General features: G+C 33.3%; 1 protein-coding gene across 4 annotated transcripts; it reads left to right on the forward strand.

The window, feature by feature from the left end:
• Positions 1-135: 135 nt before the first annotated feature.
• Positions 136-10,145, forward strand: LOC139698349 (upstream stimulatory factor 2-like). 4 transcript variants are annotated; one of them, XM_071597263.1, is made up of 6 exons: positions 136-486; positions 854-1,092; positions 4,593-4,733; positions 5,798-5,898; positions 6,033-6,197; positions 8,356-10,145. In XM_071597263.1, the coding sequence occupies exons 1-6, from the start codon at positions 455-457 to the stop codon at positions 8,578-8,580; spliced, it is 903 nt and encodes a 300-aa protein (XP_071453364.1). In that variant the 5' UTR covers positions 136-454; the 3' UTR covers positions 8,581-10,145. The 4 variants fall into 4 exon arrangements, with proteins under 4 accessions (XP_071453364.1, XP_071453368.1, XP_071453366.1 ...); XM_071597267.1 differs by having other exon boundaries at positions 6,033-6,179; XM_071597265.1 differs by having other exon boundaries at positions 6,051-6,197.
• The last annotated feature ends 3,367 nt before the right edge of the window (positions 10,146-13,512 follow it).

The following is a 13,512-nucleotide window of genomic DNA, read 5'->3' on the forward strand; positions in this document are numbered from 1 at the left end:
AGGTCTTTATTAAAGGGCATCATGTTTTACTATTACAAGAGTTAACTCCATTAATGTACATTATTATAAATCTACTGATCGTAACATTGATATGATTGATACCATTAACGCGATTGATACTGTTCTGTTGGCTACCCTGGCGAATTTGACCTTATTACTGGTGTTGTGATATTTATGAGACGCCTCTTATTTTTTTTGTAAGTTCATCGAATAGGACAGTTAATCGTTTTCAATTTATTAAATTTCAACTCATTTTAAAACATGCCCCATCAGTTTTAACTCAACGATATAGTACGCGATTACGATATACCAGCCGATGCTTCACTAGTTCTACCTGCGTATGTAGGCTCGGTGGAGCCAGCCATTACATCTTACTCACATGACCTGTTGTTTGGCCCCGTGATCAGGAGGGCCGACTAACTGGCAAATTCAAAACTATCATCAGGGCTTTCCAATGGATATGCTAGATCAAGCGCTTGAATCCAGGTATTCTATCTAATAAGTCAGTCACAATACAGATCTATCTTCTTATGTACCCTACGTTGGTGAGAACATTACATCTAAGTATTCTAGAGGAGGCAATATACGCCTACCGGATGAAACCCTATCAGATGCATAGGCATGCAGTGTAATGAGCACAATATGCGCTAGTAGAATCAATTATCGGTATTGATATTCTTCTGTTAAGGGCGAATTTTATAAGCAATTTCTGTATTAAAATATCATGTATGTTAGTACTATTGCATCATTGCGTGGTACGCAGAGGTCATTTTTTTCATACGTGGTCAGATAAATCATTTTAGTAGGTTTCTGGAAGTTTGATTCTTATTTTGTCGATTTCAACATATTTCAGCCAAGACAAAGATGGAGATTCGCCACATGACGGTGCAGGTCTGGGTGATAAAGAGGTGCTTGCTGCCCAAAATTTGACGATAGTCGAAGAAGACGGATCACTTGGTTCTGCTGGTGAATTAACTCCTGGTGAAGTTGGTGAAGACCAAGCTGCCGTCGCTGGACTTTCTCATACTCAAGGACTGTTAGATCCTAGTGGAAATGTTCAGTATCAGTTTCGTACGGACAACGGACAGGCAGGTGTGTCTTTCTAGGCAGTTTTTAATAGTATTCAACTATCAGTGAATGTATTTTGTACACTTCTGGATGTTTTTAGGGCTGTGGTAATGAGTAATCTTGAGGTGATACTGGGCCGGCACACAGATTTTCGTTCTATGAGAAATAACAACTGAAATGTTCAGAGTCGTTACTTCCGTTGTTATTTTTAAAAATGTATTGTTTTCGATGATCTCATTGGTGTAGTGATTGAAAGAGTCTGTTACTCTTATAGCAAGGTTAAATGAAATTTCGCAATGATTTGTCAATAGATTTAGGCAACAGCAAACTCAATCATAAGGTGAATTATTACAATTGGAATACTTATACAGGTTTAAATAGTTTCTCACGTGTGCTTTCGTGTGAGGGGTGCAAAATGGTATATTATCCCTTTATTGACCTCCATAATATAAAAGTTTGGATTCCTGACATAGCACGAAATCCATCTTTTCCCATTGCAGTATATGTTGCCAATTTATTCTGAAGCTTAATTTACATTTATTTTGGTGCTTATTTTATTAACATGAAAGCATTTGATGCATTTTTAGCTGATTAAATGTAAATGCTTTCGTTTTAAAATACTATAGCAGGTAATAAAAGGAGTCTAGCTATAAAATTATCTTTTCGTGTATGTTAGAATTTTGCTTTTTTCTCGATCGTTATTGTTCCCATAACATTTTCTATGAATGTTATTGAAATAACTTGAAAATTTCTAATTTTGGTTCTATTATTGATTAGGTCAATTATATTTTAATATTTATTACCATTTTAATCATTTAGCACAATACACTTAACACGATAAACGCTCCATGAAACAGACTTGATACATATTTGTTTCCTTTGAGTGGGGAATCAGTAGAATAAGCCACTGTGGCAATGTTATGCGAAAATGTGATATTGGTCAAAGCCGAACCTAAATTTTAGGTGAGTGAAGGATTTCCAAATAAACTATAGGTTAACAAAGGTATAGTCAAGGCATGGATAGTGTTGGGGCATGTTATCATCAAATTTCTTTGTCCACGTGTGAAGCAGAAACATTTGCAATCTGTGCAGTAATTTTCATGAGTAGTGGTATTTGAGGAAAAATTCTAATTGGAATTGAGGTGCTTCTTGTTTCTTTCATATTTCTTTTGCTTATTATATGTTTATTGTGTGAAATTTTCTCCAAAGTGAGGCAAACATATTTGGTTTGTTCACTGAAAAATCCCTATTCAGATTCATTTCACTAATTAAATGTGCTGCTGCTATGCACTCTTGTCTTTCGCAGCATATCTTGGGAAAACATGATTGCTCAAGGTAGGGTTCAAAGGCAAAACCTCCCAAGTTGACCGTGTGGTACACAATTAATTGCATGGTAAGGCTGGTTAAGAGAGTGAGAATTTTTGATTCATGGTTAAATGATATATTTTGTAAATTGTGTACACCCTTATACTTAATTTTAGGACGTCACACGCTTAGCTTTGTTATTGATGCGTCACCAATTTGCAGATTTATTATTACTTTTCCCCAAGAGGAATAACCCTATGAACTATGGTTTGGAACATAATTCTTGATTAAGAACAAATTGCATGCAAAATATGAACACCAATCCTACCAGCTATTCAAGATATTTTGAGATAGAACCCTAAGATTTTCAGCTGAGATTTTTGGAAATAACAATGGGATCTTGGGAGGATTTGAAAATCAGACCTCACTTCAATAATGATGGATATCATAAAGTGTTCAATTTTAGGATTTGGGTTTGTCTGTTGAAAAGCTAGACATCTTAACAAAGCAAAATACTGCTTATTGTGATTGTTTATCCCTTTAAAATATATACTCATTGATATGAAGGATAGAAAGATGTAAAAATAATTGATTTTCTGTGTCTAAATACATGTGCAACTTGATTTATTAATTGCTCAACATTTGAACATTTCTAGAATAAAACCTTTTTCCACTCAGCTTTGGCCTCTAGATATGATCTTATTATCAAGATATGGCCTGTAATGCTTTTCTGATGCAATGCATCCCAAACTAATTACTGCAGGCAACCGAGTAGTAGTATTTGTTCAAAAGTGTACACTTCAAATGATGCCGTTGAGCAAACCATGCATATACATCTCCACTTTTACACTTAATACCACTGTTCAGCCCTTGTACTGAAGTACATTTTATCAAACTTTCTTAATCTGGTAATGGGTCAATTGATGTCTTGTTAGAGTAAATGAGAAATCAGGCATTTCGAGATAGGAACCACAGGCATGGGCATCTTATGTCCACAAGTCGAAGGAGCCACTGTATTTTTCCTGAAAAGCCACATGACCTCACCCCTCATAAGTGTTGTGACCAATTTGCCTGAATATAAGCTGTTAGCAAAAATCATTTGTTGACTTGTTGTAAGCCTGAAAAAAATCATGTGACTTCTATTCCTTGTAGAAATATCTGCCAAGCTTTGAAAATTAATAAAAATAAGACCTAATAAATGAAAAAGAAACACTTTGTTCCAATCCACCAATTTATAATAAATGAAAAAGAAACACTTTGTTCCAATCCACCAATTTATTACAGGTACGACTAGTTTCGACGCTACGGCGTCATCCTCAGGGATAAATGAAAAAGAAACACTTTGTTCCAATCCACCAATTTATAATAAATGAAAAAGAAACACTTTGTTCCAATCCACCAATTTATTACAGGTACGACTAGTTTCGACGCTACGGCGTCATCCTCAGGTACCTGAGGATGACGCCGTAGTTTCGCCGTAGCGTCGAAACTAGTCGTACCTGTAATAAATTGGTGGATTGGAACAAAGTGTTTCTTTTTCATTTATTATAAATTGGTGGATTGGAACAAAGTGTTTCTTTTTCATTTATTAAAATGAACTTCCACAAAGTTGAGGCTGAAACTATTGAACTAAAAATAAGACCTCTTGATTTTGAGGTGTTGATGTTGATCACAGTGGCAGGTGCGATTAAACCAAAAATTTTATGATACAGCAATCGCCTTAAAACTTAATTTTGCTAGAAATGAAATTGTATCAGAAAGAAAAAAAAGTTAAAACAATGATTAATGACTATTTTGCATGAAATTTGCAAAAATCCACTGAAAGAACGAGGTCAACTGGTAGTTTTTCAGGTGGCTAGTTGCCAAAAGAAGATGCTACATATTCATCCAGAACATTACGTTCCATTCCTTAGTTTTTTGACTCTGATGGAATCAATCACTTCAATCATTGGTTGGTTTATTCCACAGTGAATATTATGGAAAATGTTGTCCAAATAGAATTGGAATCCATAAATGACAGTAAACCACCATGGTAACTGGAGGCATGCAACAATAATCGGTCTCATAAAAGAATTTTGCAGTCAAATTAATAATAAAGCTCCCCTCATTTTCACTTAAATTAATTCAGACAAGATTTTATGTAAATTTGATTACATATTTTAAATGTGTGGCAGTTCTTTATTTCTCATATCAATTGTTCCATTTATGATTTTTCTAAGGAACAGTGACTTACCGAGTTGTTCAGGTGACCTCACCTGGTGATTCACCTGAAGTTCTACCTCAGATTGTGTCATCTCCTTCTGGGTTTTCTTCTCCAAGTCCTCAGGGAGTTCAAGCTGTATTGACTAGTCCAATTAATGGTTAGTAGTGATTATTTCATTACTCATATGTGTTTAGATTTATGAGAGCATGTGTGTGTTTTGGTAATTTTGAAATCTTTTGTCTAGGCTTTTACCCAATTTTCCTCAGAATATCTTCCTCTTTTGTCCCTTGACGATATAAAATTTTATAGCTTCATTTGCACTTTTGAATTTGAAGGAACCAAATATAATTCTCTATTAGTCTAGTTTCTGTCCTATGACATCCATTGATATCATGGTAAATTACTTTTCACTTAAAATAGATTCTTTTCTACTGAATATTGGTATTGTTTGCCTCTGTGGGTTGATTTCATTATTCAGGACCTAATGTGGGTTCTGCATCTAATGAATATGACAGCTGACACTGGGTAGAAATAATTTTTAAGCACAAGGTGTACAGTCAGTGCCTCTAGTTTAGCATGTTTTTTAGGCTCTTTTAAAGGTGAAATTATATCATCTATACTTTGGCTGACTAATGTTTTACTATTACAAACCAGTCAGCTACTTGAAGCTCCGCTAATAGCACAGTGTGTTGTTAGCTAGTTTTCACGTTCATCCTTATTTTATCAATTGTAATCACTTTGAAAAGTATATTCAAGGTGGAAATATCATGGTTCATATCCTGGGGGTTTTCTCTTTCTTTTTCCAAGTTATGATTATCTATATGAAGTTTGTGTTTTTAGTTGTGTTTTTGTTACTTTGTGCACACTGGGATGCATAGCCACCTCAATTGGCAAAGTTCACTTAGTTTTCTGAATCTTAAATACATTAACCGTTCATTTGATCTCCTTGAAAAGCAAATGTGTGCTTAATTTAATCTTGTATCATTAACTTTCATGCTAAGGAGCTCTATTATTTGGCAATACATTGATCAGCACTACATGCATGATTGTTACAATGTGCTCTTCTTCGGATGAACCAAGTTATATTTTTATAGAACAGGATATGAGTGGATTTTGCTACAGAATGCATTCTTTGTTGAAGAAATTGTTCTGATTGGACAATATGTAAAATGCACTTCAATGTTTAGTATTATAAAATCCATATTTATTTTCTCTTTTCAGGGCAATTTTATGTAATCGGATCCCCACAGGATGTTTTTGGGACTCCCAGCCAGCGGTCCTTGGCACCTAGGGCAGGTCAACTTGAATCTCGGGGATCGTCTGTGAGTTGAATAAGATGATTGAAATTTGTTCATCTTTGTCAGCATAATTCTTGATAATTATAATGGTAATATTGTTCTGAATAAGAATATGTTATGTTTTTAGTGGATTCAGTGTCCTCCTCTTCATGTTACAGTGCCCTTTGCCTTTACAGAGAGATGAGAGGAGACGAGCCACTCACAATGAGGTGGAAAGGAGGCGCAGGGATAAAATAAATAATTGGATCGTTAAACTTAGTAAAATAATCCCCGAATGTGCCCCAGACCATGCTAAGCAAGGGCAGGTGAGTTTTGAAGGACAGGTGAGTTGAAAAAGTGTATGGTAGTATTTTGCTTATTTAACTTTATATAATGGCTCTTTCCCAGAATGATTTAGAAGATACATTTGTTTTTGGAGTTTTGATTTATAAATCATAAGTTGTTATACTCACTGTCACCTGCACTTAATAAATGCAGCAAATATATAATCCAGATAATGAAACATGCTGAATGATGCAAATTTGAATATGATTATTATGAGAATCCCAGTGTCATTGTTTATTGTAATGTTATATTGCACAATATGAAGGTAAACACAGCTCACTAGTGGTACTAATTCAAGTTATATGTTTGGGGATGAATGTTGAAACATTTATAAAGATTGTCATTTTATTATATAAACCATCACATTGTACATTTTCACAACACACAATTTTGTTTGGACAAGGTTTACTTTTCCCTACTCAAATGATGTGGTTATTCATCGTGTAATACTATTTCAAGTTTTAGGCTATCATATTGCATGTCATTACAGTGTTAAATTGAAGGTAATGTAATTAAATCTTTGAATGAAAATAATTACAGTAAACTCTTGATTATCTGTGCTAATGGATACATTATGAAGTATGGATATCAAAAAACACTGATTACTAAACTACATGGAAAAATCTGGTTGTGATGTAAATGGATATAAACAGAAGCTCACATTTTTTTATTTCGTGTGATTAGTTAAAGTGTTCGTTAATGGAAAGTACCTTTTTTCCATAAAGATTTAAAAGAACACATTATCCCTTTTAGTGCAGCGGGTCGATATATCGGCTCAAACGTAAGCTATTGTTTAAATCACTATAATTTAATTTTTTTGTTTCTTTTATCAAAAATATGATGCCTCTACTTTATGTATCGTATTTTTTAAATTTATACTTTAACTACTACTTAAAAGGTATATATATATTACTGAAATTTTTACGTGGAACTGTTTACATGTAGGGAAGCTCAGTCTAAGGCTATGCCCATTTCTTTTGCCGAGTGATCTATTCATTATGATATCCCACTGGAAGGCTAATCGGTTTAATTCTGCAAACTTTTTAATGCCTTATGATGAATCAGTTTGATACAAATTGCTAAGGCATTTGTTTGATCAGCCATAGATGCAGGATAAACGGTCTGAAAAAACCTGGAGGAACAGACTTCTACAAAATGTGGCTGTGGAGAGGCAGACAGAAAGTTATGAAACTCAAAAGTTATTCCTTCCTTTTTTTTTAATTTTTCCCACTTCTCCTTTAGTTTCATTTTTTTGTAAAAATTGTGATTTTGTACGAAAATGTATTGAAAAAAGGATTAATTATTTTAAAATCAAATTTTTAATCCAAAAAATATTGTTCATGTTTAGTTGATTTAGGTAATTAAAATTATTTTGTAAGATGATGTAAAATTCATTTACAAATATTACCTAATGCAGTTAATATACAATTTAAAAAAACTGCATAAGGGTATCTATAAAAATGTATTTTCCCTCAGATCATACATTTGATTAAATTACCCTTCAAACTTTTCAATACTACTACTCAGCCCTAAGAGGGTTTAGTGAATAATAGAACATATTTTCCACTGGAAATTGAAAGAATTATGTAGCCAAGAAAAAAAACAATGACTGGTAAAGGATCACTGATGCTGATTCATATTCATCGTATGATACTGATTGAAATAATGATGTGTAGATAGTTAATAACTTATTTGATTCATAATAAAACTATATATTTGCTTGCCTTAAAGGAGAATATGGAATTGGCAAGTTTATTGTATTTAAAGTATAAATGTTGTATGTTATAATTTTTCATGGTTCATCATTTTTTAGCATTATGAGATAAATATAGCATTTCCCATTATATTATGAGTGTGACCTATCTTAGAAGTAATTTTTTTATATCTCGGGTGTTTTAAAGGGCTGCAATTAAATACGTATGTGAGTCAAATGTAAACTGTAAATATTTTTTTACATGTGATGTATTGAACACAAGTGTATGAATTTTTGACATAGTCTTCCTGATGTTTTACGCACTGCCACCAGCCTGCAGGAAGTGCACAGATTCATTCACAGTTGCATTCCATGTAAATTAGTACTGCAATTATTAAACTTATCTATAATAATTTTCAATGCTCTTGAACTATATTTCTTTCTGCATGCTGCTGGGTGAACAGAGCAAAGGTGGGATCCTTGCCAAAGCCTGCGAGTATATTATGGAGTTACGACATTCAAACCAAAGGCTGTCAGAATGTCTCAAGGATAATGAACGATTGACAATGGAACTGGAGATTTTACGGCAACAAGGAGAAGAATTGAAGAGGGAGAATGCACTTTTAAGGGCCCATCTGGAGCAGAATGGAATTTTGCCGCCCGAGTCTGACCCTCTAGCATCAACTTAGAGGCACGCAAATGTTACCTCTTTCGAGATATGAACTGATGACAGTTTACTAAACGAGACTTATAGGGAAATCAGTACCATATTGAGAGCCTAGGAAATTGTGTTTTGGTAGCAGACTTTGCCTGGGGTTGCTGTGCTGATAGTGATATGTATAAAAAAGTGAGACTGCTATGAGTGGTTTGTTTTCCTTCAAGGTACCTTTCTTAGTGAGTTGAAGAGAAATGTATAGAAAAGTGCATGTTAATGGTCAGTGTGCGACCATACACGAACATTTGACCAGTTGGCCAAATATTAGCCTTGTCAGAAGTCATGTTTTTATTGGCTATGTTTCACTTTATTAAGTGTTACATGACAGTGGCATTATTAATGATATGAGCATACATCATTGCTGAAGATGCCTTTCATCTGTTATACCCAGTGTATCATTCATTTCTAATTGCAGTAATGCAATGCCTTAAATTTGCATCAGTGTAAATAATGAGGATGTGTTACAGTTTTTCTAAATGGAGTACTAATTTTCTTACTGCATGGAGAAAATGTAATTTACTGAATGCTGTTGGCATTCATTCTTCAATGTACACTTTATTCTTTCAACTTTTTATGTTATTGTGGGTCTGAATATCAGTAGGCGTAATGTACCAATGTCAAATGGAATTGTTTTGCCATTGACGTTCCAGTCATTATGTTTTGCTCATGCACGTTGAGTAATAAAATAGTGTGTTGGTTCTTGTTAAATAGTGTTATTTTAAGACACAACTTGATGGATGTTGATGTTGTTTTATTTGTGTGATTAATTTGTTATTATTTGCTTGAATTAGAACATTGCATTGAGCCCATGTTGTATCAAAAATTTGAAATGAAAACTATGAATGTTGTAAGTAATGTTAGCCCCATTATGATATCTAAATAGCTGAGAAAACTTTATGAAGCAAGAAATGTAACATAATTTAGATAAGCCATTCCAGAAAACAAAGGTGCCTGACATTATGACTGCAAAATGTTTCATGAATGAATGGTAATAGCAGAGTTTGATTAGAAATTAGAATCAGTAAGCAATGTAATTTCCCAAGTGAAAGTTATATGTAATCAGGATTTTTTTAAGCCAATAATCATGACATTGGAATAATGATATTTTCCAAAATTGCAATACTTTCATACACTTAAGCTGAAGAAAAAGGCTTTTGAAGTTTTGAATGAAACTTCAATATGTTTTTAACCTCAAAGCCATTGTTGCTTATCAAGTGCCCTAATGTTCATCATCTAATGTGTAATTAGTGGCCTAAGTGCCTAATTATGTCATACTGGCTATTATATCCAAAATACAGGAAGCCCAAGCAAGTATGTTTGAATTGCTGTTTTATAAATATAGCAAGTCAAGCGGTTTGATCAGGATAGTTTTCATTCTTACTAAAGAATTTGGCAGCAAAAATACAACTGCATTACTGGCAACATTTGTATAGTAAATGCATTTTGTTATAATTTTGACTGAATAACATGTTAAATCTTGGTTTAACATTGATGTAATATGTTTAATATTGAAATATAATTTAGTTGTTTTTATTATAATTTTAAAAAATAATTTTGCACACACTAACCATTTCTAACTTAAAGTTGCATCGAATAGCAGTGAAATTTAACTTATTATTGGTAAGGTTCTTTAAATGTATGCTATCAGGATATTAGTTCTGCCTGGAAGTGACCAAGGTGAAGAAAAAACAGGCAATAAAATTCATTGTTTTTTCCAAAATATTCACTTACTTTTGTTCTTTAAGTTAATTATGTGCATAAAGGAGGAAAAGAACTTGGAACTCAAAAGTAGGTTTGATATTTTAACTTTTTGCTAGAAAAGTTATGCAGTAAAGATAAGTGCTAATTAAAATTGCCCTTGATCCATCATAGCTTCACCAGGTTGATTAGGAACCAACTTATATATTTATAAATTTATGAATGCTGAAGTTTTACCATGAATATTTTTGTGGTATGCAATATATACATAGTTATCACACTTGAAATTTATAGTTCTTTGGTTGATACTGCATGAATCACTTCCATTATTAGCCAATAATATATAAACAGGTCTTTGCTAACTGCTAGCATATATTATGGTGTATGTTAGGTTAAGATATTAATAATTTCATTGTAATCACAAGTTTAATAATTTTATGGAGTTCAAGTGGCATAGTTTCAGGTGTAATATGGTAGAAATGCTTCATGATGAAAGAAGGCACTTTGCTTGTCCACATAGAGTATACTTTATATGGAAAAGCAAAGTGTCTTCTTTCATCATTTATGGAGTTTATTATTATTGGTAATTTTTTGCAGAATGGTATTTTTTCCTGTAGCGGGTGAATATAATAACCCAGATATTTTTCTCATGCATCTACTATTCCAAGAGTTTAACATTCCGAGATTGTCTAAAAATAACAAGTTTTGCAAAATGTAGCTCGGGTAATTAAGGCTGGAACATCTTAAGAAAGTCCTTCTACAATTTGTAATCCCCATTACAAATTGGAATTATCAAACAAAAAACAAATGCTTAATGAGACTCATTTGGCTAAATGTGGTTTGACCATGAAAAAATCTTCAATCATGCCTGTCTGATTGGGTGAACAGTTTTCTAAAAATGCATCAAGTGGTTTTAGTTCCTAGTCTGACTCAAAAGACTAGTCACAGCCGTCATATCCACCGAAGCTATTGATAAATATTTTGAACACCTGAAACTGTTGACAATCCACAGCTATTTCCTCTTGCTCAAAGCTAGAAGTCCTCTAAATATGACCCTAACATATAATTTATAACTTTATCATTTGCATACCTTGTGAAATTTGTTTCCGGCGTAACTTAATGGAATTTACATAGTGAAATTAAATTATTGGCTTTATAATTCAACGCACTCTTTGGAATAGGACACAGGTTTCAATGTTGAACGTCATGATGATTATGTTTAATGTTGAAACCTGGGTTGTGTTCTAAATAAAGAGTGTAGAATTACAAAGTCAATAATCTCAGTTCAATATGCATATCTTGTAATGGAGAAAGTGTATCATTTATCACCACTATGTGCAAATTACAAGGACTTTTAAGCTGACTTTCTGCTTTGAGAAATGTGCCATTGAATTGAATTCAATTGTGATAGAACTAACCACCTTCTGGACTCCACTAGAATGAATATGGTGTCACTATGATAGTAAATACCTGAAAAGAGTGATGAAATTCACTAAATAAATTAACCTTTGCAATTTGCTGTTTACGCAGATGGAAATATGCCACCACCTGTTGAGGTTTACAAAACTGTGTGTGGACCATCTATATGAACCAAAAGTTGCAAGATTCATCGGAACATCATTTGGTTCAATACAGAAACATATCTTGACTGGATCCAAATTATTTGTATTCCTTATTTTTTATTTACTGTGTGTAAAATTTTCATAGGGGAAAATCTGTCATTCCACCTTAGTGCTAGGTTGGTAAACCAGCAAAAACCAAAGCATCAATATTGTTTTTTTTCCTAAGAACTAATTTTATTATTTTGAGACTGGATACCTACCGTCTTCAATTTATTTTATCGAGTATGTTAAGAAAAAAATTTTTTCAGGCAGCTTATTCAGAGTTAGTTTCATTCTATTGACCTGTCAATGTACAGTCATATTTAACCCTATGGATCATTGAATATTCTTAAGAATGAAATTATAGAAACCCACTTGCTAACTCCCAGGGTTTGGTTGTGTTCCAACCACAAATGCAACCTTTAAAAGAGAGTCAGAAACAGGAGTATAAGGCACAAAGGCATCAGTTGGAAAACATTACATTGTCCTTTAGGTTAATCATTTGCACTAGGGTAATAACTGGAGAAAATGCCTGGCTTTAGGAAAATTGGGATTAATCAATTAATCTGACAATTTTAGGTCTTGTTGCCTCAAGATGATAAACTTTCTGAAGCAAGCAGGTCAAGATTTGTTGATAGGAAGACTAAATTGTTAAGTAAAATGAAGCATGGTAACGGAAGTTCTGAGCCTTCAATGTCATCCAAAGTAAACAAAACAAAGTAGTTCTGGGATAAATTCTTTATACATCAGATTTTCGTCAGTGTTCTAATGGACCAAATACAATTTTTTCATCTGACGGATCTTATCTCTTCTAATCAGAGTTAATTAGCTAAATGGCATGAGTTTTTTCCTGAAGTTGGCAATGGGCATGTGACTCTGTGCAGGCGAGTGATCTGATTTCAACTTCATTTGCCACATCCAAAACTTGCAGAGTGATGTCTTCCATTGATATTTCCAAACTTGAGCATTTTGTTGATCAATTACAATTTTATGTGTTTATTTTGATAAGTATAGGTTACTTGTATGGGAAAGTAATTCATTTAAAAAAATCCAAAAGCCTACCTATATTCCATTGGAGGACTTAGTGTGTCTCTAGCTATCCATAGTTATATTACTCACTTTTAGGCTCTCTCTGAGGATCCTTCAATAAAGTGCCTCAAGTTTGGGGTGGCAGGGGATAGAAAGGATAATTTCCATTAGAGAAAATTAGAACTGGCCCATTCTAGTGGGATTGAGGATGACACCTGGAATTTTGCGAACCATGTAAAATGGTTACAGTGACTAGTGTTCTGATAATTGGTTCAGTGGCATACCTTCCATGGATTCTATCTATAACCGTGCTCACCTAGTCATTATTATTTCTATTAAAGCCATTTATTGCAATACTTGACTACCAAGGTAGTCATTTTTTGGAAAAAGGAACATTTCTACTCTCACCTGTACAATCATATAATACTTTAACCATTTTGATGAATAATATACCCAAATTAATTGTCATCTTATGGATAAGACAGGAACATTTAAATGCAATGTATTAAGTATCACAATATAAATTCTTATATAAGATGAAGATTGAGATAAAAATTCACCAATCACATAAAGCTGGT

Source organism: Hetaerina americana, unplaced genomic scaffold (assembly GCF_022747635.1).
Source record: "Hetaerina americana unplaced genomic scaffold, ioHetAmer1.1.p SCAF_83, whole genome shotgun sequence".
NCBI lineage: Eukaryota > Metazoa > Arthropoda > Insecta > Odonata > Calopterygidae > Hetaerina > Hetaerina americana.